Source organism: Symphalangus syndactylus, chromosome 13 (assembly GCF_028878055.3).
Source record: "Symphalangus syndactylus isolate Jambi chromosome 13, NHGRI_mSymSyn1-v2.1_pri, whole genome shotgun sequence".
Taxonomy (NCBI): Eukaryota; Metazoa; Chordata; class Mammalia; order Primates; family Hylobatidae; genus Symphalangus; species Symphalangus syndactylus.
This window is the reverse complement of record NC_072435.2, coordinates 113,712,714-113,737,545: the sequence shown is the minus strand read 5'-3', so window position 1 is coordinate 113,737,545 and position 24,832 is coordinate 113,712,714. Positions and strand designations below refer to the sequence as shown.

At 45.2% G+C, this 24,832-nt stretch overlaps 2 protein-coding genes across 11 annotated transcripts in view; one reads left to right on the top strand and one right to left on the bottom strand.

Annotated features, from left to right (window-relative positions):
• The window catches only part of WSB2 (WD repeat and SOCS box containing 2), a 29,737-nt gene extending 28,096 nt beyond the window's left edge, over positions 1-1,641 (top strand). For all 4 annotated transcript variants that reach the window (XM_055235591.2, XM_055235589.2, XM_055235590.2 and 1 more), the window contains one exon: positions 184-1,641. In XM_055235591.2, the coding sequence (XP_055091566.1) occupies positions 184-346 (163 nt within the window). In that variant the 3' untranslated portion in view covers positions 347-1,641. The remainder of the gene's footprint in view (positions 1-183) is intronic.
• On the bottom strand, positions 1,418-17,818 carry RFC5 (replication factor C subunit 5). Of its 7 annotated transcripts, none has more exons than XR_010114958.1 (12): positions 17,592-17,802; positions 15,352-15,416; positions 14,720-14,856; positions 13,498-13,577; positions 12,118-12,191; positions 9,497-9,656; positions 8,680-8,761; positions 7,492-7,621; positions 6,475-6,552; positions 4,702-4,756; positions 2,872-3,348; positions 1,418-2,054 (listed from the first exon to the last, which is right to left on the bottom strand). XR_010114958.1 is itself a non-coding variant. In XM_055235595.2 (12 exons), coding segments are annotated over exons 2-12 (960 nt in total). In that variant the 5' UTR covers positions 16,432-16,490; positions 17,592-17,664; the 3' UTR covers positions 2,299-3,251. The 7 variants fall into 7 exon arrangements, 4 of the variants coding, with proteins under 4 accessions (XP_055091570.1, XP_055091568.1, XP_055091569.1 ...); XR_010114959.1 differs by having other exon boundaries at positions 1,418-2,030; XR_010114960.1 differs by lacking the exon at positions 17,592-17,802 and adding an exon at positions 16,430-16,486 and having other exon boundaries at positions 1,418-2,030.
• Positions 17,819-24,832: the final 7,014 nt, after the last annotated feature.

The following is a 24,832-nucleotide window of genomic DNA, read 5'->3' as shown; positions in this document are numbered from 1 at the left end:
ATCCTATCAGCAGCTTTAATTATTCAGCACCACAACTTTTACATCCATTTCTACGGTCAGGGTTCCATTTCACTCTCCGAAGTCTCCTGCTCTTTCCAGTCAAAATAGAAACATGAGTATCCGTCCTCATGAAAACATGAACATCCAAGCTCTGTGTTAGCATCAGTTTCTGTTTCATTCCAGGACAAGAGATGGCCATGTCCAGTTCTGGACAGCTCCTAGGGTCCTGTCCTCACTGAAGCACTTATGCCGGAAAGCCCTTCGAAGTTTCCTAACAACTTACCAAGTCCTAGCACTGCCAATCCCCAAGAAAATGAAAGAGTTCCTCACATACAGGACTTTTTAAGCAACACCACATCTTGTGCTTCTTTGTAGCAGGGTAAATCGTCCTGTCAAAGGGAGTTGCTGGAATAATGGGCCAAACATCTGGTCTTGGATTGAAATAGCATTTCTTAGGGATTGTGAATAGAATGTAGCAAAACCAGATTCCAGTGTACTAGTCATGGATCTTTCTCTCCCTGGCATGTGAAAGTCAGTCTTAGAGGAAGAGATTCCACTTGCACGGCAACAGAGCCTTACCTTAAATCTTCAGTCCAGTTACGAACAGCAAGTGTTGAACTCTTTCTGGTTGTTTTGATTCAAAGTGCAGTTACTGATGTTGTTTCGATTATACAACTAAGTAGGCCTCCAGAGCCTCTCTAGGGGCAGAGCAGCTCACGCTCCCTCCACTGGGAAGGATGGCTTCTGCCTAGTAGCTACCCTTGTGTTTCTGATGCAGTGGTAGCATTGGTTCAAGTTCTCTCCTGCTGTGGTCAGAGCTGCTTCAATGTTGGCCAAGTGCTTTTCTTCTTGGGCTCCCTTCTGACCTGCAGGACAGTTTTCCTGGAGCCATTTGGTATGAGGTATTAATTTAGCTTAACTGAATTACAGGGGAATCAGGCCGTGCTCCTGACCGATCCAGACACTATTAATTACTGGCTTTTCTTTTTTTTTTTTTTTAACAATGGTGTGCATGTGCAGGAAGTGACAACTTTGTATGTCAGATTATACAAGGATGTATTCTTAAACTGCATGACTATTCAGATGCCTACTGAGTTATCAATGGCCATTTATTAGCATCATATTTATTTGTATTTACTCAACAGATGTTAAGGTACAGCTGTGTTTTTCTCGATTATCTAAAAACCATAGTACTTAAATTGAACAGTTGCAAAGATGTCTTAATTGTGTAAAGAATTGGTGTAGTCATGACTTTAGCTGATACTCTTATGTACGAGATCTGTCTCTGCTGTTTAACTTCGTTGGATTAATCAGCTGGTTTCAACTCTACTGCGAAACAAAAATAGCTCCTTAAAAGTACTGTTCTCCTTCAGTGGCATGTAGTTATCTAATCAAGACACCTCATTCAAACAAAACCTGCCTTAGGAAAATTTAATATATTTTAAATTATTTTAAAAGAAATACAACATCTTATTCTTTAGCTTTCTTAATCGGTGCTTTATGGAGGCCAGTGTAATGTTACATGACTCATTGAGAAAGTTGAGGAATTTCCTCTACCACCTTTGTTGCTTGAAGAAAAACATGTCTTTTCAAAATGAGAGGCTTTCATTGAAGGAAAGAAAAAAAAAACAGTTAAAAGCTTTTGGCTCTCTGTTTCATTTTTTTCCATTAAGAAAAAAAAAAGTCCCCTTTTAAAACAAGCAGGGCTGGGTGTGACGGCACATGCCTGTAATCCCAGCACTTTGGGAGGCTGAGGTGGGAGGACTGCTTGAGCCCAGGAGTTCAAGATCAGCCTGGGCAACAGAATGAGATAAGACCCCCATCTTTATTTAAAAAAAAAAAAAATAGCCAAAAAACTTAGTGTGGTGCTGGTGTGCACGGTAGCCCCAGCTACTCAGGGGGCTGAGGATGTGGAGGCATTTACCTGTGGTTCTGTGGTTCCGGCTACTCAGGAGGCTGAGGTGGGAGAACTGCTCGAGCCTGGGACATGGAGGCTGTAGCGAGCCATGATCGTGTCATGGTATTCCAGCCTAGGTGACAGAGCATGATCTTGCCTCAAAAAATAAACACATAAAACAAGTAGTACAGCGGAAGAGCTGGGAATGGATTGGCCAACGTTTACATTTCATGGTTATTTTGAAGTTCCAGGTACAGCAGAGGCTGAGCCTCTGGGTGGTTTGAGGCCTGGTTGGCCATCAGATTTAGCTTCATACTTTGCCGCTGTCCTTAAGAGGGTGAGTCCTCCATGAACAAAGGGAATAGTGACTTTTCCCATTTGACAGTTTAAGAATTTGATACTTTATAAAGAACAGCATCCAAAGAAAGTTTATTCTGTGATATTAGAGACAGGTTTTCATATAAATGCAAGTTTGACAAAGTCAGCATCTTTCTAGCTGTCTAAGGAAGTCACTTGTAACACAGCCAGCCAGCAGGCTGCTTTGTTTTTTATTATAAAGAACACTAACACAAATGCAGCATGATTGCTGTAAAATAAATGTGAAATTTGTACAAAAGTCCCAGCCCTTCCGCGGTTCTAGGTTTACTGTCAGGCTCAATCTTACTTGCCCCGCTCCTGCATGAAAACAAGTGCGTTTTACACAGCCTCTGCCCCTCAGTGGCATAGTTTAAGGCTCTGTATTATATTTAAAATTAAGGTTTTTTTCCTATCATCCACATCAATTTGGAACCTGCTGGTGACTCTTCTACCACAGAGGGTAAATAAAAAGACCAGTTTTTAAAGCAAGAGGATTCAGCTCATCTTATAAAAGTATAATAGTTTTGGCCAGACATCCGTTAACATCTGTTTAAATTAGATACAGACACAATGCCAAATATTAGAATCATAAACGTAATTTTAGAGATGATGTTTACCTTGAGTAGGAAGACACTTGGACCAGATTAAATTTGAAAGTCTTCTGTTCCAGACCAAAATGGGGTAGGCTAATTCCCTGTCATCCAAGCAACTAAAAGGTAAAAACCTTATAACTTTAAAATAAAAAAGGTTATTTTTTCCCCTATAAAAGACAGGCAGTATGAGTTACACATTAAAATTATTTTGTACATCCCTGCTCCAAACAACCACAAAAATGGTACTTTTTAAATGCCTGCCCATCCTCTCCTGGAAGGGAGTTTTTCCAAGATTTGGGGTGACTGGTTCATCCCACAGCCCCAGGCAGCAGTTTATCCTGGAACTGTCCTCTGTTCTCCCGTCACTGCTGAGCCCTGAGAATTGTGAACGGCCCTCGGAGCATCTACGCCTCTGCAACAATCAGGTCTCTGGTGACTTGAAATGCAGCAATGAGGGAGCTCAGCTGGATCTTCTCGTTGGTGCCAACAGAAAGCCTGTACCTAAGAGAAACCAAACACAGGGTAAGAAAAAAGACACCAAACAGCTGCCTTTTCTTAAGGGAATAAGAGATCTAGGGCTGAAAATCTGTTGAAGGAGTGGGGATGGGAATTGATAAAACAAATTTACCCTGGATGGCAATCTTGTATGTGTCCCCCCTAACATTTTCTTCTCTGCCCTACACATTGATTTATAAATGTGATGTTTCAAACTCGTAAGGACAGATTCAATTTTAAAAATTATTAGGTATCAGGCCGGGCACGGTGGTTCACACCTGTAATCCCAGCACTTTTGGAGGCGGGCCAATCACTTGAGGCCAGCCTGGCCAACATGGTGAAACCCCTGTCTCTACAAAACAAACAAACAAAAAACAAAAATTAGCTGGGCATGGTAGTACATGCCTATAATCCCAGCTCCTCAGGAGGCTGAGGCAGGTGAATCACTTGAACCTGGGAGGCACAGGTTGCAGTGAGCCGAGATTGCGTCACTGTACTCCAGCCTGGGTGACAGAGTGAGACTCTGTCTCAAAAAAAGAAAAAAAAGGAATTATTAGGTATCAACAGTGGTGTTCTGAACTTAACTTTGTCCTAACTATACAGATATACAAAATTTATGTAATGAAGGATTATTTCGTCGGCAAAATACGTTAAGAGGGAAACAAAACAGAGATTTCCTTCCTCTTAATTAAGCCATTTCACTGGGAAGTTTGGCTGATATATCGGTGGGTCTGTGGTCTAGTCAGTAAAGCAGGACACTGGAGTTCATCTCGCCACCTTTTAAATGCCCAGCCACTGAGAGCAAAATCGTCATATTCACAATACAATGAGGAGAGGTGACCTAATTTGTGCCTGTGAAAGCCAATGCCACAAATTAGAGTTGGCCTATGCTGACGTCTATGTTGAACCCAATGCTCTGTCTACTTAAATGATAGCTGCCAGCTTCACTGGGGGCTAATAACAGTGTTTACGGAACCAGGCAAAGCAGAAAATTGAGTTTGTGTTTACTTTTCCCCCCAATATGCTTTAGTATGCCAAAATGCCTTAATAACAGCTGGGTGGTTGAAGGCCTCCCAAATAAGAGCGTTTTCAGAATCAATGTGGGCCAAGCCTGTGAGGTTCAAGGAGAGGCCTTCATCTCAGATATGTAACTGATCTGTACTTGACCTGTGAATTTATCCCCATGTTCTTTAAGCAGCTCACACCCTTCCCCACATTCCATTTAATATCACCAGACTAGATTGTACCGTATGTGAACGATTTAGGAAAAAAAACTGAAACCAAGAAAGTTGAAACAAATAACTCACAACAGGGGAAAAAAGGAGGAAAAGAATTAAAACTGGGACAAGAAGTACTCACTCAATGTCTGCCATTTTGGTCAATAAATGTATTCGAACTGAAGATGGAAAGTCAACTGAGGGAAAAACAAAATCAAACGAGTTAGGTCACTCTCTGCTGTCAAAAAACCCACAGAGGACAAATGAGTTTCAACATCAAATCCTCAACACTGAACTAGTCCTGAGGCCTCAGCCTGCTCACTAGATACCAGACCTCTAAGAAAGTAGAAACAGTGCTGGTTTCATACTTTTTACCCACTCGATTTTGTGCTTTATAGGGTAGTCAAAAAGGAAAATGAGCAGATACCAAAGTGATCCTAAGAGAACCAAAGATCACACTGCTCTTAGCAGCTGGGTAGCTCTACAAGTTAACTTCAACGCTGAGTTCCCACTTGCTGTTTTTATTTTCTATTTTACTTTATTTTGAGACAGGGTCTCGCTCTCTTGCCCAGGCTGGAGTGCCATGGCATGGCGTGATCATGACTCACTGCAGCCTTGACCTCTTGGGCTTGAGGGATCCTCACCTCAGCCTCTTGAGTAACTGGGGCTACAGATGTGCGCCACCTTGCCTGGCTGTTTTGTATTTTTTGTAGAGATGGGGTTTCACCATGTTGCCCAGGCTGGTCTTAAACTCCTGGGCTCAAGTGATCCACCCATTTCGACCTCCCAAAGTGTTGGGATTACAGGCGTCAGCCACCGTACTGATCCTGTCCCCATTTAAAAACCAAGCACAAACAACTGATTTTTTAAAGTTGGTTTATGCTCAGCTTCCACAATCAAGGTGCAGAGCTGGGCCTGAGCCAACCATACCTTGGGCAGAAGGCATGGCATGGGCCAGCCAGGAAGAGGCCTGTGAAGGCCTGGGCAGAACCAACATTCATTGACCCAGTTAAGTCTCCATCTGCAGTTGGCCACTGTGGAGGGAAGAGCTTCTCCGAAAGCCTACACAAGTCACCTGGAGAGCTCAGAGAATATGGATGCCTGGTTGTCCTCCGAGAAGCTGACTTAATTTGTCTGGAGCGCCCCTATCTGCTGCCAAGGTTGAGAACAATTCTGTGTGTAGAAGGTACAGGCAAGTGTGGAACTTAAGATGTTTTCCTTAAGCCTGCTTTGGTTTACAGGGTTTACATATCTTCTCTTCCTTTTCTGGGAATATATATCTAGATAGATAGATAGAGACTTTTTTTTTGAAATGTGAATTAATATATACTACTTATGCTATAAAATATAAACCCCTAGAGGAAATAAAGTTAGCCTCCAGGAGTTTTCACTTTCCCCAGCAGTTCTAGATATTAAAAGAGGGTTTATGGAACAAAGTTTTTTTTTTTTTTTTTTTTTTTTTGAGACGAACTCTAGCTCTGTCGCCCAGGCTGGAGTGCAGTGGCAAATGTTGGCTCACTGCAACCTCCACCTCCCAGGTTCAAGTGATTCTCCCACCTCAGCCTCCCAAGTAGCTGGGATTACAGGCATGCGCCACCACGGTGGGCTAATTTTTTGTATTTTTAGTAGAAATGGGGTTTCACCATGTTGCCCAGGCTGGTCTTGAACTCCTGACCTCAGGTGATCTGCCTGCTTCGGCCTCCCAAAGTGCTAGGATTACAGGCTTGAGCCACCGTACCCAGCTCTGGAACAAAATTTTAAACAGTGGCAAGACAGAACTGCTAACAAGAAGGGTCTGATTTACACTTCATTAATTTCTTTACTTCAAGAATGAAGCCTCCTGTCCTAACCATCCTTAATCCCAAAGCAGGCTACCTTCTCCACAGCTTCTCAGCTGGGGGATAATGTAAGTTACCTCTATGCACAAACAAGTGTATCTCTGTCAGGATATCATGCAGTGCCAACCCCTTCAGAGTTTTCAACTCTGTAATATCTAGAGGAGCAGTCAAGGCAAAGGGAACAAGTTCCAGAACAAATATACTGCAGAGAATTTTGAATCCAAACCCGGGCAAGAGAATTCTTAAAGTAGGGCTTTTAATCCCAACACAACTGTTTCTCTTTCAACTTGAAGCTGTATGTGTTGGACTCCAATTCTTTATTTTTCTTTGTTTAATCTTCAGTAAGGGCTTTCTGAAAGATAGAGTTGTACCTCCTTCTAGTAGAGAGTAAAGCCAACTGCATTTTCTTTTTCTTTCTTTTTTTTTTTTTTTTTTTTTTAAGATGGAGTCTCCCTCTGTCACTGAGGCTGGAGTACAGTGGCATGACCTCAGCTCACTGCAACCTCTGCCTCCCGGGTTCAAGCAGTTCTCATGCCTCAGCCTCCCGAGTAGCTGGAACTACAGGCACCCCCACCACGCCCGGCTAATTTTTGTATTTTTGGGAGGGACGGCGTTTCGCCATGTTGGCCAGGCTGGTTTTGAACTCCTGACCTCAAGTGATCTACCCGACTCAGCCTCCAAAAGTACTGGGAGTACAGGCATGAGCCACCACACCCAGCCCCAAATGCATTTTCAAAAAGGCTTCGTATCACCATTCCTAGCCTTTAATTTTATAGCACAAGAGCTTATCGCTATCACTGACCACTTGAAAATTCCTGCATCTTCAATGCCAAGGCCTAAGCTTTTCTCCCATCTGTGAGTGAAGCTGCTTCAAGCCTTACCCTGACTTGAAGGTCAGAGTCCTCCAAGAACAACTCTGGAGTGCTAAAGACAAGTACCCACTCCACCTACAGACATCTCACCCCCACAACAAGCTGACCAGAGTTGCCTGCAGCCAGTCATCCTTTGCCAGCAAGGTGTGGGTGCTGGCTACAACCTGAACTCCTGGGGCCACCTTCAGGTCTCGGTGGCCAGGAGGTCATGAGAAAGGATACTTCTGTAGGCTGTGGTGAAATCTTGATTCAACATCCAGTCCAGGATGTTGGCAATGTCTGACTTGAGCGGGTGCCCGGTGCAGGTGTAGACAGTCTCCTCTGTCACCTTCCCAAAGGCCATATTGGTGCTCTGTGCAGACAGAGGGGGAAAGGGGAGATCACAGTGGCTGTCACAGCCGCCATCAAGCTTCAGGGAGCCAAGAAGAAATTGCCAAGGCAGCAATGCAGGTGGGCAGCAAAGTTCCATGGGCACAAGGCAATGGGAACCCACATATTCAATACCGGGAGAGTCATCTCATCAGAGGATGCCACAGCCTGTTGGCTATTGCAGTGCCAAATCCTTCCCTCCCTTTGCCTTCTTTGCAACAAATGATTCTTTTTGTTTTTAAAACATTTTCTTTTGCTTTCTCTTTGTTTTTTGAGACAGGGTCTTGCTCTGTTGCCCAGGCTGAAGTGCACTGGCGTGATCATGGCTCACTGTAGCCTGGACCTCCTAGGCTCAAGTCACCCTCCTGCCTCAGCCTCTTGAGTAGATGGGACTACAGGCGTGCACCACCACACCTGGCTCATGTTTCTTTAGTGGAGACAGAGTCTCACTATGTTGCCCAGGCTGGTCTCCAGCTCCTGGGCTCAGGCAATCCACCTCCCTCAGCATCCCTAAGTGCTGGGATTACAGGTGTGAGCCACCATACCTGGCCTGCAACAAGTGATTTTTTCAATTAATCAAAATACAAAGTGAGGAGGAGGAATCCTGCAGGTTATGAGATCAAGGTCTTACCAGCTGTAGATTTCTAAATTTTCAGATTGATCATGCCTTTGCTTAGGTCTTTCTTAAAAAACTATTACAAAACAATGACTCAGGATTTGCTGGGACCAGGCCGGGCATGGTGGCTCATGCCTGTAATCCCAGCACTTCAGGAAGCCAAGGCAGATGGATCACTTAAGGTCAGGAGTTCGAGACCAGCCTAGCCAACATGGCAAAACCCCATCTCTACTAAAAATACAAAAATTAGTAGGGCGTGGTAGTGGGCACCTGTAATCCCAGCTGCTCAGGAGGCAGGAGATTCGCTCGAACCCAGGAGGCGGAGGTTGCAGTGAGCTGAGATTGCACTGCTGCACTCTAGCCTGTGTGACAGAGCAAGACTCTGTCTCAAAAAAAAAAAAAAAAAGGATTTGCTGAGACCATACCTGCAAAATGTTCAGAGCCCTGCGCATGTCTCCGCTGGAAAGAGTGACTAGTGCTTTCATTCCATCTTCACTTATATCAACTCTGAAAGAAATAAGCAAAAGGGATTTATGAGGCCCCCTGAGAGCACCAGCATTCACCAAAGGAACAAGATGGCCTGGAATGATTAAGGCGTTAAAGGAATGAAGGAAAGAGAGGAACAGAGTTAATAATCTCCTGATCTATATGATCTAGAATTCACTCTGGTTTTTAGGGACCTGGGCTTCACATTAGAAGTCACAGCCAACCAAAATCGAGAACAGCCTGTATTTAGGAACAAGCATTCTCCCATGGAGCCAGTCGCCTTGAATTCTGCTCTCTGGGGAGGACAGAGGCCTGGCACAAGCCATGATCACACAGCCGAAACTCCTCCTTTACAACAAGCAGCTGCTCAGGTCGGCTACTTGCTTGGCATCTGATTACACAGAATGTGATGTCTTAGAACCTTCCCTTCTAGTCTAAAAAGGCTGGAAGCATCTTTGCAGAAGGGACTCAGCAGCCTGCAGTTTCCAATGACAAAGAAGAGTAGGAGGAAATTGGGACAGCTTCCAGGGGAGGAGGATGGAATCAAGAAAAATGAAGTACCAAATGACTTTTATGAGGAATGGCCTTGACACAGCAGAGAAAATGATAGCAGTGAACGGTCCCCGGTGCCTCCCCTGTGCTAGGCACTCTGCAAAGTCGTTTTCCAACATCCTCTCCTCTACATACGAACCAGCCAGTCATCCCACAAGCCCGTTTCTACTACACTCCATCCCCAAAGGCCCGCAAAATACTCACTTCTCTTCTTCCACGACATGTTCCAGGCGGGGAACCATGAGTTCAGGAGTCAGGGGACCGAACCGAAACCTTGTGCAGCGGGACTGCAAGGCAGGGATGATCTTTGACAGATAGTTACAGATGAGGCAGAATCTGGTATTTTCTGTGAATTTCTCAATTACTGGTAAGAGAAAATAAAACCACCTCATGTCAAAGTCCATTCTGATTTTTCAGAGAGCCCAGAAAACTTGAATTTTTCTGTGGTCACAAGGGTATAGGAAAAGATTCAAGACTGTAAACAAGTGAGGATGTTGGCTGGGCACAGTGGCTCACGTCTGTAATCCCAGCACTTTGGGAGGCTGAGGCGGGAGGATTACTTGAGGTCAGGAGTTCAAGACCAGCCTGGCCAACATGGCAAAACCTCTACTGAAAATACAAAATTTAGCCAAGTGTGGTGGCACATGCCTGTAATCCCAGCTACTTGGGAGGCTGAGGCAGGAGAATTGCTTAAATCTGGGAGGTGGAGGTTGCAGTGACCCAAAACCATTCCACTGCACTCCAGCGTGGGCAACAGAGTGAGACTCTGTCTCAAAAAGGAAAGAATGTAAACAAGTGAGGATGCAGCCTACGACAAGACAGGGCAGTGCTGGCCTGTTCAGATCAGAGATTAGCCACTCCTCTTTTTTTTTTTTGAAATAGAGTCTCGCTCTGTCACCCAGGCTGGAGTGCATGGCACGATCTTGGCTCACTGCAACCTCTGCCTCCCGGGTAAAAGCGATTCTCCTGCCTCAGCCTCCCGAGTAGGTGGGACTACAGACACGTGCCACCACACCCAGCTAATTTTTTATATTTTTAGTAGAGACAGGGTTTCACCATGTTAGCCAGGATAGTCTCGATCTACTGACCTCATGATTCACCCGCCTTGGCCTACCAAAGTGCTGGGATTACAGGCATAAGCCACTGTGCCAGGCCAATTTTTGTATTTTTAGTAGAGATGGGGTTTCATCATGTTAGCCAGGCTGTTCTCGAACTCCTGACCTTAAGTGATCTGCCTGCCTCAGCCTCCCAAAGTACTGGGATTACAGGTGTGAGCCACTGCGCCCTACCTAGCCACTCCTCTTTCACAAACTGGTAAACATGCCTCTGTGGGATTTTACGAAATGCTTCCTTTTTACCATTTGCCATGATTCTGGCACTTTTGCCATGTAATCCCATTAAGATTATGAGACCTCTTCTTGTCCTTTTACATAAAATTATATTTGGCAGGTTGATGATTCTTCACCTTCTGTGGGCAGGGAGGGGGGTGTCTTTTTGCAGACTTTTCCATGGAGACTGTCTGGAGGCCTTAGAGCACTCAAGGGAGCAATAACCAGAACAAAGAGTTGCTTATGACACCAGTTCCATTCTGTAGGTACCCAGTGTTCTCACATGGGGATCTGCCCAGAAGGACAGTCACTCGGCAGAACAAGATGCCGAAGAAAGGCTGCCAAGTTTCTAGGACCAGAAGATACTCTCACTGTCCTCCTCCTCCTCCTCCTCCCCCTCCTCTCCTCCTCCACCTCCCCCTAACCTCCTCCTCTGCCTTCTCCTCCCCCTTCTCCTCTTCACCCCTTCCTCTTCCCCCTCCTCCTCCTCCCCCTTCCCCCGTCCTTCTCTTAAACATGTGCTGCCATCTACTCCCTCCCCACAAACTCCTAAAGATCGTTCTTCTCTCAAAGCTGATTCACTTGGAATCTTAATAAGAGATGACAAGTGTCCTTTAAGAGAAAAGAACTGCACTAGGCCCCTGAAGACAGACAAAATCGCAGGGTGCTCTCCCTCCCCCTGCCAAATCATTCACTTGGCAAGCAGTGAAGTAATATCAGCAATCTGAGCACCTCAACTTCAGATACGCTTTTCCTAGCTATTGTGGTTCAAAGGGTACCATTAGTAGAAAGGAAAGGGTACTATTAGCAGAAAGGACTATCTGATAGTTTAAGGATGAAAGATTTTCCACACCCCATCCCATGGAAAGATATGAATTCCCAACTCTGAAGTTGAACCTAGTGTCAAAGGAGGTTGAACACCAGTGACTGGCCAGACTGAAAAGTCCCCGCAGGGCTTAGCCCTTAGGCTGCTGAAGGGGAAGTTCCCACTACAGAGGTATCTAGCCTGTATCATTAGATGGGAGACACAGAGAAAGGCATAGAGATTTCTCTGGGCCAGAAGATGAAAACTGAAAACAAGCCAAGCCATATCTCAAGTCCTAATTCTCCTGTAATCCCAGCACTTTGGGAAGCCGAGGTGGGCGGATCACCCAAGGTCAGGAGGTCGAGACCAGCCTGGCCAACATGGTCAAACCCCATCTCTACTAAAAATATAAAAATCAGCCGGGTGTGGTGGTGCATGCCTGTAATCCCAGCTACTCGAGAGGCTGAGGTCAGAGAATCGCTTGGACCCAGGAGGCAGAGGCTGTAGTGAGCCAAGATCGCACCACTGCACTCCAGCCTGGGCGACAGAGCAAGACTCTGACTCAAAAACAAAACAAAAAAAAACTCCCCCCCGACCAAGAAAACACAATAACAACAGCAACAAACACAAAGTTCCTAATTCTCCTTCCAGTGTGCGCGCCAGCCCAAACACTCCACAGCGCCTCTGCTTACCTCTTCTCAAGGCATTCTGGGCGTCCTGAGTCATGGCGTCTGCTTCATCCAAGATCACTAGCTTAAAGCCTTTCCTAGAAAAACAAATGGTGCTGTCTAAAGATTTCTTCAATCTCACCTCAGCATTTGGGCTCAAACCTACATCTTCCCATTGTGCCATTGGGCCCTGTCTCAGAAAGACAATTTCTTCTAGAACTTTGGCCAAGGCAGACATCTTTGGTCACTCAGAGAGGAAATGCCCCATCACTCCTTCAACCCTTGGTGGGAATGGAGGAGACTTCTCTACCTCTGTGCGCTGTGTGCTCTGGCATCTTCACTTTCCTCCACATAGCAGCCTACCATGCTACTGCTTTTCCCATCTCCCTCACTCACGCCTCAGTCTCTCACCCTTTTGCTTTTTTTAAGATGAAGTTTTTGCTCTGTTGCCCAGGCTGGAGTGCAGTGCTGCGATCTTGGCTCACTGCAACCTCTGCCTCCCGGGTTCAAGCGATTCTCCTGCCTCAGCCTCCCGAGTGGCTGGGATTACAGGCACCCACCACCATGCCGAGATAAGTTTTGTATTTTCAGTAGAGACGAGGTTTCACTATGTTGGCCACTCTGGTCTTGAACTCTTGACCTCAGGTGATCCACCTGCCTAGGCCTCCCAAAGTGCTAGGATTACAGGTGTGAGCCACTGCGCCCAGCCCTCACCCTTTTTCTTTTCTTTTTTTTTTTTTAGCCACCATCCTAGTTGTCCTTCCTGATCTCTATTTTTAAATTCAAACTAGCTCATCCAGTCTTAGGGTAATCTAACCAGTTCTCAGGAACTAAAAATGAAGTTAATACTCCCCTAAAGAACTTGGTAATACAGGCTGGGCTTACATCTGTAATCCCAGCACTTTGGGAGGCTGCGGTGGGCAGATCGCTTGAGCTGAGGAGTTCGAGACCAGCCTAGGCAACATGGCAAAACCTCGTCTACTAAAAAATACAAAAATTATTTATTTATTTATTTAGTTGGGCGTGATGGCTCATGATTGTAGTCCCAGCTACTTAGGAGGCTGAGGCTGGAGGATCGCTTGAACCCAGGAGGTGGAGGTTGCAGTGAGCCGAGATCATGCTACTGCACTCCAGCCTATACGATAGAGGGCGACCCCGTCTCCAAAAAAGAAAAGAAAAAAAAAAAACTTGCTAATACAAGTGTAGATAACATTTTATTTTAACAGTTGCATTATGACGCTTCTTACTACCATCGCTCTCCTTTATCTCTTTTCCGTGGTTGCTTTGGACAAAGTCACTTTTTTTTCAACCCATATAAACTGGCTAAGGAGAGGATTAAAAAATTAAGCCATATCATCTTACTAATCAAAATCAAGGGCGTGAAATTACACAAATAATTCTTACTTAAATATTGTCCTTGTGCTAGCAAAGCTCAGGATCGGTCCTCGAACGATGTCTATTCCTCGGTCATCTGAAGCATTCAGCTAAATGTGGAAGACAGAAGCCAAAACAAAAACCATGCTGCTGTGCTATCTGTGAGTTCTTGGTGTTCAGTGTATTTCCTCATCAGTCCAGCTTAGCAGGCTAGATCTCTATGTCTAATGATGGCTAAGAGATCATCATAAAATAAAAAATCAGTTTTACACAAAACTCACTAAATCAATAAAGATGGCTATATTACCCCCACCCTTTGAGGACAATGACTGACATAAACTGGAGAAATAATTAATTGGTATGGTTACACTGAACAGCACCTCTGGTATGAGCAAAATGATACAAATTTCAGCTACCACAATCCTAAGTTACCAAGTTCTTAATAAACGGAAATAAGGACATTAGTAGCAGCAAAGTTCTGAGACCTGCGTCTAAAAAGTAAGTTAAACTTTTCTTGCAATAGACAATACTCAGATTTTTGAATCTAAGTATATTAGTCAAGGTCCCAGCAATATACAGATGGCATACTCAAATGCAGCAATTTGAAGAGAATTAAACAAGATCTTTTTAAAGGTGTGATATAGGAAAACCATGGGGCTATGCAATACCTGTCACCCTTGAGCCTGAAGGGGTTAGTGAAGGGAGTGGCTGTAGGCACCTGGAGAGGGCTGCAGGAAAAGTACCACCTGTGAGATGTACCCTACAGGTGGGCCATGCTGCCAGCCTGTGTCAGCCCCCAGGGAAGGTCCAGGCATCACTCACTTCCTTCCCCTACCCCTGCCAAGGCCCCTATTGGCCAAACCCAACCAGGAGCCAGAGGGTAAGTGAGCTTATAGTCAGTAGAGCTCAGCCTTCCAGGCAGGAATAGGGTGGAGAAACGTGGAGAATTGATCTAGAGGGGCCATGGCAGACAGGCAGTAACCAAGTCACCATAAAGTAAGGTTTAGGGAGAAGTTGGCAACAGCAGAGAAAAAGGTGCCTAACCCTGTAACTGCCCTCTAGCTGACCAACACTAATCCAGACCAAAATGACCATTATAGGAAAAAGGGAATTAAAATATCTTATTTCAAATTTACTTCTTTCCTAACTGTCTATGGGGCAACTTACTTTTAAAGTAAAATAAAACCAGCAGAACTGAAATTAAGAGACTGGAGTCCTAAGTTATTTGTAGAGTAAGAACAATCTTATTTACCTCCAAGACCATGGAACCAAATTCTTTGTCTTTATATAGCTGTTTCGCACAGGCTAGGATGGTAGATGTCTTGCCTGTCCCTGGGGGACCGTAGAGAAGCAAGTGTGGCAGTCGGTCTTCACTGATAAACTTCTGAACTGAGGATCAGGAAGGAAGAAGGGCACCATCAGGCTTTGGGAGCTGCCTCATTCACCCTGGGCCCCTGCGTTGGGCTGAAAGCTCTTCAACTCAATTCAATGTCCAAATCAGAGGCAGATGTAAGTTGATGCAGGGGCCTCATCTCTGCTTTCCTGGGGCAATTGGAATTCACTCAAAAGTGCAGCCAGTCAACAAGTATTTATTGAGTGCCTACTGTGTTACAGGCACCTTTCTGGATGCTGGCAACATCTGTGAACTTAAATGATTCTCTGTAATGCTATTTTTACTCCACTGTGTTGCAATTTTATGCTCATGTTTGTGACCTACCCACTAGACTGTAGCGACCTGAAGAAAATGAATGAATGATCTTAAAGCCACATTCTACAAAGCTCAATCAGATTCTTTGGAATTATTACTTAGGAGAGACAACATCACAAAGAAATTTATACGAGTCCCTCAACCGGGACAAGAGCAACTGACACATGGATACTTACTGGTACTCAGAATGTCCTGATGAGAAATGAGATCATTCAGGGTCTGTGGCCGGTATTTTTCAACCCTGAAATACAATTTAGTATGTATTATGACATATAGAAATGCAAGAATATTTTATGTGCAAAAGAATCCTTGCAGGTCAGGCACAGTGGCTCATGCCTGTAATCCCAGCACTTTGGGAGGCCGAGGTGGGTGGATCATTTGGGGTCAGGAGTTCAAGACCAACCAGCCTGGCCAACATGGCAAAACCCTGTCTCTATGTGTATCTCCTAGGGTCTTTGTAAGGATAGAACAACTAACAGGGCATCTGCTAACCCGATAATATGACATTCAATAAAAAATACCAAAAAATACAAAAATTAGCTGGGCATGGTGGCATTCCCCTGTAGCCCCAGCTACCCCAAAGGCTGGGGTGGGAGAATTGCTTGAACCCGGGAGGCGGAGGTTGCAGTGAACCGAGATTGCACCACTGCACTCCAGCACTCCAGCCTGGGAGACAGAGTGAGACCCTCTCTCTCAAAAAAAAAAAAAAAAAAAAAAAAGAATCCTTTCATATCCTAATTTAAAAAGGAAGAATAAAAAAGCACTTTAAGTTTGAATACAGACCAGTGGTTCTCAACCACGGGTGATTTTATCCTCCTAGGAACATCTAGTGATATCTGGAAACATATTTAGTTGTCACAGGTGGGCAGAGGGTCCTATAGCACTTAGTGTGTAGTCTCTAGGAATGCTGTTAAACATGTTACAGTGCACAGGACAGCTCCCCTAAACCCACCCAGAGTATCTGGCCCAAAATGTCAATAGTGCTGAGGTTGAAAACTCTGTTCTAATTTCATCTTTCCAGCTGTTTGCCTATAATCTCAACCTGATGGGTACTATTTCAAAGTGCATTTGAAACTGAACTCCTACCCAAATAACCTTCAACTATTTCTCTTCTGTCCATACAATGGAATATGATTCAGCCATAACAAGAAATGAACTACTGATACAAGCAGCAACATGCATGAACCTTGAAAACATGATGCTGAGTGAAAGAAACCAGACACAAAAGGCCACATAGTGTAGGATTCCACTTACATGAAATGTCCAGAATAGGCAAATCCATAGAGACAGAAAGCAGATTAGTGGTTGCCAGGGGCTAGAGGAAGGGGAGAATGGGGAGTAACTGTCAATGGGTACAGGATTTCCATTTGGGGTGATGAAATTTTGGAACTAGATAGCGGGAAGACTCCACAACAGTACACTGCATTCTGAATGTACTTAATGCCACTGAATTGTACATTTTAAAATGGTTAAAGGATGGGCTTGGTAGCTCGCCTCTAAAAGTCCCAGTTCTTTGGAGGCTGAGGCAGGAGAATGGCTTGAACCCCAATGTTTGAGGTTACACTGAGCTGTGATCACACCACTGCGCTCCAGCCTGGGCGACAGAGCAAGACCCTGTCTCTAAAAAAATAAATACGTAAATACATAAAATAGTTACAACTGTCAATCTTCTGGGTTTTTTAAACCATAGTAAAGACAAATTCAACTAGTTACTAGACAATGACAACTTGGAGCTTTTCGAAGCCAAGCCAAATTGCTTCAAAGTCTTGGAAGCATTGCCAGAACACAGCTGTTGAAGTAGGATGGTTAAGAGTACAAGCTCTGAATTCGGACTTCCTGGATTCACCTCCAAGCCAATTTTCTAGTCTTGGATCACAGGGAAGTCATTTAACCTTTCTAAAATGCAGTTTCCTCCTGTGTAAAATTTGAAGCGGTGCCTACGTCCTACGGTCTTTGTAAGGATCGAACATGTAACAGGGCGTCTGCTAATCTAATAATATGCCATTCAATAAAAGTTGACCAGGGAGCGTTATTACTAGTTTAAAATGTGACCAATAGTCACATCGCAGGTTTTGAAGAGTGGGAAGAGGGCATTTTGGCACGGAGGCCATTGCAGGTGTCAGGAGACGCGGGATCGAACCCCTGTGCTGTCACCAGGTGCGAAAGCCGCCTTCTTCTTCGGCAAATGGAGCTGGGGGTGAAAGGGTGAGAACTGGCAAAAGTCCTAAACAGAACGGACGAGTCTGGGGAGCTGGGGGATGTCGGGGGAAACCTCTGCAGCTCGGTCCCGGCTGCAGGCCAGGGGACGACGGGAAGAGGTCGGGTTGGGGTCCGGTCACCTGCCACCCCAGCCACCTCCTCCCCGCGCGGCCGCCCGGCCCCTTCTGCCCACCGCCGCCGCTCGGCCTCCTCCTACCAGGGCAGGTTTCTGATCTTGGTCGCCGCGGGCTGCTCCTGCTGCTTGAGCGCTGAGGTCTCCATGGCGGGGAGACAAAGGTGATCAGATCCGCTGAGATCGTCGCGTCACCCAAGCGCCTGCACAGTGACCAGCCGCGACCTGACCCTGAGACCCTGGCACTTACAGTTCGCGCGCAAAAGCAACTCTCGCGAGACGCGGCCACCAGTTTCCGACTTCCTTCCTGGGTCCCGCCCCCTCGCGTTGCTAGGGCTCCGGTTGCTAGGTTACCAGGAGCCGCAGGCCGCCAGCCTCCCTCCAAGCTCCTCCCTTCCAGCCTGCTCTGAGCTCTCAGATACCCAGGCGCTTCCAGAGCCCCCTGCAGCCCCAGTCATCATTACATATTAAGATCTCACGGCCAAAGCCAATTCCTGCCATCGCCAAGCTTCAAACACTTATGTTCAAAGGAACAAAAGCTGCCGGGGCTCAAAAAAAAAAAAAAAAATTCTAAGAAAAAAAACAACCCCGAGTGAAACGGCTGGGTCTTGAATATAGATGCCCTTGCGAAAGAAGGCTCGTGATACCTCTCGGCCCCAAAGCTGGGAGGTGAATATTTGGAAATGAAAACAATCCGAAACATAACACAACTGCAACGTATCTCCGGAATCCGTGCCTCTCGCCCAACAAAATTTAGGGAACCAACCTCCAGAAAACGACTCCAGAGAAAAACAAACAGAAACTTCCGGTTGGGTTAATCTGTGTCGCTGGAAGGGTCTAGTTCATGAACACAGAGGACAGGGTCCTTGTGATCTGAGATACTGAGGAGAATCGATATCAACATTTTAGGTTTTTTTTCTGAGGTGAGGAGAATTCTAGATCACTTTTATTTTCTAATTTTTTGTTGGTCTGTATTTTCTTTTCTTTTTTTTTTTTTTTGGAGTCTTGCTCTGTCACCCAGGCTGGAGTGCAGTGGCGCTATCTCGGCTCACTGCAACTTCTGCCTCCCGGGTTCAAGCGATTCTCTGCCTCAACCTCCAGAGTAGCTGAGATTACAGGTGCGCGCCACCATGCCTGGCTAATTTTTGTATTTTTAGTAGAGACGTGATTTCGCCATGTTGGACAGGCTGGTCTCGAACTCCTGACCTCAAGTCATCCACCCACCTCAGCCTCCCAAAGTGCTGGGATTACAGGCGTGAGCCACTGCGCGTGGCCTGGTCTGTATTTTCCAGCAATGAGCATGCAAAGCATCCATATTGAAGTCTTTTCTTTTTTTTTTTCTTTTAACATGATGAGGAAGACAAAAATCCTGGGAGGATTTTTGAGGCTGGCCTGAGGTCAGCAGTGTTCTGATTAGGAGGTAGCAGTACTCTTTGCATCGGATTACATCACTGTCACCTGCTTCAGGAACACAGCAGAGGGACAGTGGCAAGTATGTGATGGCAGTTATGGCTTCACCCTAGCCCCTGCCTGGGGACCCCAAAGAAGGGGATCAGCTAGGCTTGTGATGTGACAGTGCCCCTACTCTGCTTGCTCCCAGGAAACTTTAACACTGGGGGCTTAGTTCATTAGCATGCCATTTTTAAACTTTTCTTTCTTTCTTTTAAGATAAAACTGGTTTTATTCATTTTTATCTCCAGGAAGGGAATCATAAATGATTAACAAGTTTTTCTTAAATACTAAGGCTAAAAATCAGCACATGTTTACAATTAATTTGCTGACACATGCTGAGGTGAGATATAGATGCCTCTGAATTAAAGTTATAGAAACACATTAAATATTTGTCATGTATTGCCAAATTCTGGGGTCTTTGAACACTCCTGGGGTTTGGTTTTGTTTCGTTTTTGAGAGAACGCCTCACTCTGTCCCCCAGGCTGGAGTGCAGTGGCACAATCATGGCTCACTACAGTCTCTAACTCCCGGGCTCAAGTGATCTATCTGCCTGCCTTGGGCCTCCTAAAGTGCTGGGATTATTGGCATGAGCCACCACACCCAGCCCACTCCTGTTTTTTAAAAGGCATAAAATACAAGTGATGGGTGTATAAAGGAAAACAGCTGATACAATTTTAGAAAACAACTGATACGATGACTAGGCAAAATTATGAAAGATTACTAAAGAAATAAGTGGTGCTATACCTTCCTCACCAACGATCTAATTGTTGAGAGGCAGGCTTCACACTGGGGTAAAATCCTAAAGGGTGGCTGATATGGTTTGGCTCTGTTTCTCCACTCAAATCTCATCTTGAATTGTAATCCCCAGGTGTCCAGGGAGAGAGGTGAGTGGATCATGGGAGCGGTTTTCCCCATGCTGTTCTTGTGATAGTGAGTGAGTTCTCACAAGATCTGATGGTTTGATAAAGAGCTCTTCCTACTTCGCCCTTTCTTCTCTCTCCTGCCGCCTTGTGAAGAAGGTGCCTGTTTCCCCTTCGCCTTCCACCGTGATTGCACGTTTCCTGAGGCCTCCCCAGCCATGTAGAACTGTGAGTCAATTAAATCTCTTTTCTTTATAAATTACCCAGTCTTGGGTATTTCTTTATAGCAGTGTGAAAATGGACTAATACAGTGGCTTTTGAAACTAAAGGAGAAGTCATCAAGAAAGCATTGCTTTGGCTGTCAGAAGACTGCCTCGAATCAGTCAACTCTAAAAATCTTTACACAGCCTATGGAGAGAAACCTAAGCAAGTCCCTGAATCCTCAAGTGTTCCAGGAGAATGAAAAGAATTATAAAGGCTAAAGAATTGTTAGAATCAGTGCAGTGAACATGTAGACCAAAGCATTCCTTCATGCCAGGAAAATGGTGTGTTGGAATGTTTTTGCTTCTATTAGAAAAGCAATTTAAGTTACAAGGCAAGGGCAAACTTTTGAAGATGGCCACGTGGACTCTGGATCCTTCTCTCTTTGTTCATGATTTGTTCTCCCTTCAGTGGTTCTGCTCCTTGCCAAGCATTAGGTACCCTTGGGGTGGGATGCCACTTTTTCCACTTAGCCTTGGGCAGGTTGCTTCTCTCCTTATCCAGTAATATTTACTCAAAGATTGTTGTAAGGATTAAATGAAAGAACAAATGTGCAGCATCCAACACAGTGCCACCCTACTCTTCCCTTCCCTCCTAACACTCTCCACCCAAACTGTTCTGGTTTCAAATTTGTCCTCTGAAACAAAACCCAAAGGATTGGCTAGTGGAACTATGCCATAATCTGCCCTTATTGATGGTTAGAGCCATCCTTACCATCATGGTACGAGCTGTTCATGGTAAGAGCCATCCTTCTAAGGACCTTTGCATTAGAAGCACGATGTTGCCACCTCCTTGAGCTGGAAGATTCAAACAAGAACAGAACAACTTATCATAAAACTCTGTGTGCATCTGCTGTTCCATTAACTTGAAATGTAGAATTCTCCTGTGTTGACATTAGATTATACCTTGCAAAGTCATCTATTGTATGCCTTCCCAGTGGAATGTAAGCTCATTGGAGGAGAACCTTTGACTTACTCACCACTGTACTTCTGGTGCCTGAAACATTACCTGGCTCAAAGGAAGCACTCAATTCATAACTGTTTGATGAATGAATGAATGAAAATGGCTCATATCCATTAGGTAGTTACTATGGCCGAGACACTGTTCTAAGCACTTTACATTTATTATGATCACTCAATTGTTGCAAGAAGCCCAAGTTACTATCATTGGCCCCATTTTGTAGATATGTTAGGTGCCTTGCTTACGTTCTCACTTGTAAGGGGCAGAACTGGATCTTGCTAATATAGTCTGATTCTATATAGCCCATGCTGGAACAACAGCATCAACAGCAGCCCCTGGGAACTTGTTAGACGTTCTAATTATTCTTCCCTCCACCTCAAACCCAAGAAATCTTAAACTGCACAGGTGGGGCCCACATCTGTATTGTGACAAGCCCTTGAGGGGATTCTGAATCGCTCAGGTTTGAGAATCATGTCACTACACTACCCTGCTTCTCAGTCCTCAAGCACTCCAGGAATTTGATTTCCTATTTATTTATTTATTTATTTGAGAGAGGGATCTCACTCTGTCACCCAGGCTGACCCAGGCTGGAGTACAGTGACACTATCGCGGCTCACTGCAACCTCCACCTCTAGGGCTCAAGTGGTCCTCTCACCTCAGCTGCCCTAGTAGCTGGGACTGTAGGCGCATGCCACAGCACCCGGCTAGTTTTTGTATTTTTTATAGAGACAGGGTTTTGCCATGTTTCCCAGGCTGGTCTTGAACACCTGGGCTCAAAGAATCCACCCACCTTTGCCTCCCAAAGTGGCTCATGCTGGGATTACAAGCATGAACCACTGCGCCCAGCCCCAGGACTTCACTTTCTTTTTTTTTTTTTTTTTTTGAGACGGAGTCTTGCTCTGTCGCCCAGGCTGGAGTGCAGTGGCGCAATCTCGGCTCACTGCAAGCTCCACCTCCCAGGTTCACGCCATTCTCCTGCCTCAGCCTCTCCGAGTAGCTGGGACTACAGGCGCCCGCCACTACGCCAGGCTAATTTTTTTGTATTTTTAGTAGAGATAGGGTTTCACTGTGGTCTCTATCTCCTGACCTCGTGATCCGCCCACCTCGGCCTCCCAAAGTGCTGGGATTACAAGCGTGAGCCACCGCGCCCGGCCCAGGACTTCACTTTCTAAGAAACACAATGGATGCTGTCTAAAAACAAAATTTTATCAAATTGAATTTAATGATCTCATTGTCTGTTATTTTCTGTTTTTTGTTTTGTTTTTGTTTTTTTGAGACGGAATTTTGCTCTTGTCGCCCAGGCTGGAGTGCAGTTGGGCGATATTGGCTCACTGCAACTTCTGTCTCCCAGGTTCAAGTGATTCTCTGGCCTCAGCCTCCTGAGTAGCTGGGATTACAGGCACTTGCCACCATGCCTGGCTAATTTTTTGTATTTTTAGTAGAGACAGGGTTTCCCCATATTGGGCAGGCTGGTCTCAAACTCCTGACCTCAGGTGATCCGCCCACCTCAGCCTCCCAAAGTGCTGAGATTACAGGCGTGAGCCACTGTGCCCAGCAGTCTTTGATTTTCAGTTCATGAATTGGGCAGCATCCCATCTGTAAAACAGAAAGGTGCTCCAGCGAGCTGAGCAAGGGATGGGTTTTATATGCAGAAGAACTAAAGAAGGCAGAAACACAGGTTAGAAAGTGAACTGATATTTCAAAGCTTTCCTTATAAGATTAAAGCAGAGGAGACATTGTTATGCTTGTTCAACTTGACTGGGCCCTTTTGGATTGGTTGCTGTAAATCTGGTTTTTTGAATACTGGCCTTTTTCTTTCTTTCTTTCTTTTTTTTGAGATGGAGTCTCGCTTTGTCATCCAGGCTGGAGTGCAGTGGTGCAACCTCGGTTCGCTGCAGCCTCTGCCTTCTGGCTTCAAGCGATTCTCCTGCCTCAGCCTCCTTAGCAGTTGGGATTACAGGTGCCTGCCACCTCACCCAGCTAATTTTTGTATTTTAGTAGAGTTGGTGTTTTACCATGTTGGCCACAATGGTCTTGAACTCCTGTGGTTCACCTGCCTCGGCCTTAAGTGGTCCACCTGCCTTGGCCTCCCAAAGTGCTGGGATTACAGGCATAAGCCACTGTGCCCAGTTGAAAACTGGCCCATTTTAAAGTTCCATTTGATTGCATGGCAGTTAGCGTAGGTGACTCCATTTTGGTTTGTTCTGGTCTATCAAGGCCTAGTGCAGGAATTTAGTCCAAACAATGCCTCTCATAAGTTTTATTTAATTTTTAATTTTAATTTTCTGAAAACATGTCAGGTTCATACCATAAATTTCATTTAACAGTACTCACATGTATATTCCGGAAAAACAAAGCTGTTCTAGTAATATTATGATTAAAAAAAATTTTTTGTGTGGGGGTGGAGTCTCACTGCATTGCCAGGACTGCTCTCAAATGCCTGCCCTCAAGGGATCCTCCTGCTTTGGCCTCCCCAAGTGCTGAGATTAAAAGCATGAGCCACGGTGCCTAGCCAAGTTTTCCTACTACATGTCTTTGCATGTGTGGTTTTGCTTATTTCTGTTTTTGCTATTAATTAAAGATATAGCCCTTTGAGCAAGTTATTTAACTTGTCTTTGGACCTCAGTATTCACATCTGTAAAATGGGCAGGGGTAGGGACTGGACTAGATCAGTGACTTTTAGCCCGGGCTGACACTAAAGGCACCTGGAGATCTTTAAAAAAAAATTCCATTATCAGAAGTTCAGCAAGACCAATTAAACTTGGCCTCTGGAAGTGGGACCCTCCATTGACATTTTATTTTATTTTATTTATTTATTTATTTATTTTTAATTTATTTTTTGGAGATGGAGTCTTGCTCTGTCACCCAGTCTGGAGTGTAGTGGAGTGATCTCGGCTCACTGCAACCTAAGCCCCTCAGGTTCAAGCGATTCTCCTGCCTCAGCCTCCCGAATACCTGGGATTCTAGGCGCCGGCCACCACACATGGCTAATTTTTTTGTATTTTTAGTAGAGATGGGGCTTCACCATGTTGGCCAGGCTGGTCTTGAACTCCTGACCTCAGGTGATCTGCCCGCCTCGGCTTCCCAAAGTGCTGGGATTGCAGGAGTGAGCCACCTCGTCCAGCCTCCACTGGCATTTTATTTTTTTATTTTTTATTTTTGAGACAGAGTTTTTGCTCTTGTTGCCCAGGCTGGAGTGCAATGGCACAATCTTGGCTCACCGCAACCTCCACCTCCTAGATTCAAGCGATTCTCCTGCCTCAGCCTCCCGAGTAGCTGGGATTACAGGCATGCACCACCACGCCTGGCTAATTTTGTATTTTTAGTAGAGACAGGATTTCTCCATGTTGGTCAGGCTGGTCTCGCGCTCCTGACCTCAGGTGATCCACCTGCCTCGGCCTCCCAAAGTGCTGGGATTACAGGCACGAGCCACCGCACCTGGCCTGGCATTTTAAAGAGGCTTCTCAGGTGATTATAATATTCAGCCAAAGTCGAACTACTGTGCTAAATAAAGCCAATCACAGCCATCCTGGACCTCTTGCTCGTGATTGGCTTAAGAGTTGTGCATGTGACCCAGTTCTGCCCAATTCTGATGTAAGATGAAATGATGGGAGGGGCTTTTGGGAAGCATTTTCTCATTACTTTGCTGATTCTTGCACTAGGTGGTCTCTACTTTCTCTCTAAGTACCAAATGCTTTCACTGTAAAGACAAAGAGAGAAAGACTGGAGTGGCAAACTCACATGTCTCTAAGTAGCCTGGAAGTTAATCTATAAAGGACTCTAGAGGGTTGT

Excerpts from the sequence above, each read along its gene's own strand:
- RFC5 (XM_055235593.2), bottom strand. The coding sequence starts at position 17,656 with ATGGAGACCTCAGCGCTCAAGCAGCAGGAGCAGCCCGCGGCGACCAAG. Across the intron at positions 15,417-17,591 it reads AAGATCAGAAACCTGCCCTG|GGTTGAAAAATACCGGCCAC; the intron begins GTAGGAGGAGGC and ends ATTGTATTTCAG. Across the intron at positions 6,553-7,491 it reads TTTCACCACAGCCTACAGAA|ATATTACAGAGTTGAAAACT; the intron begins GTATCCTTTCTC and ends CTGCTCCTCTAG.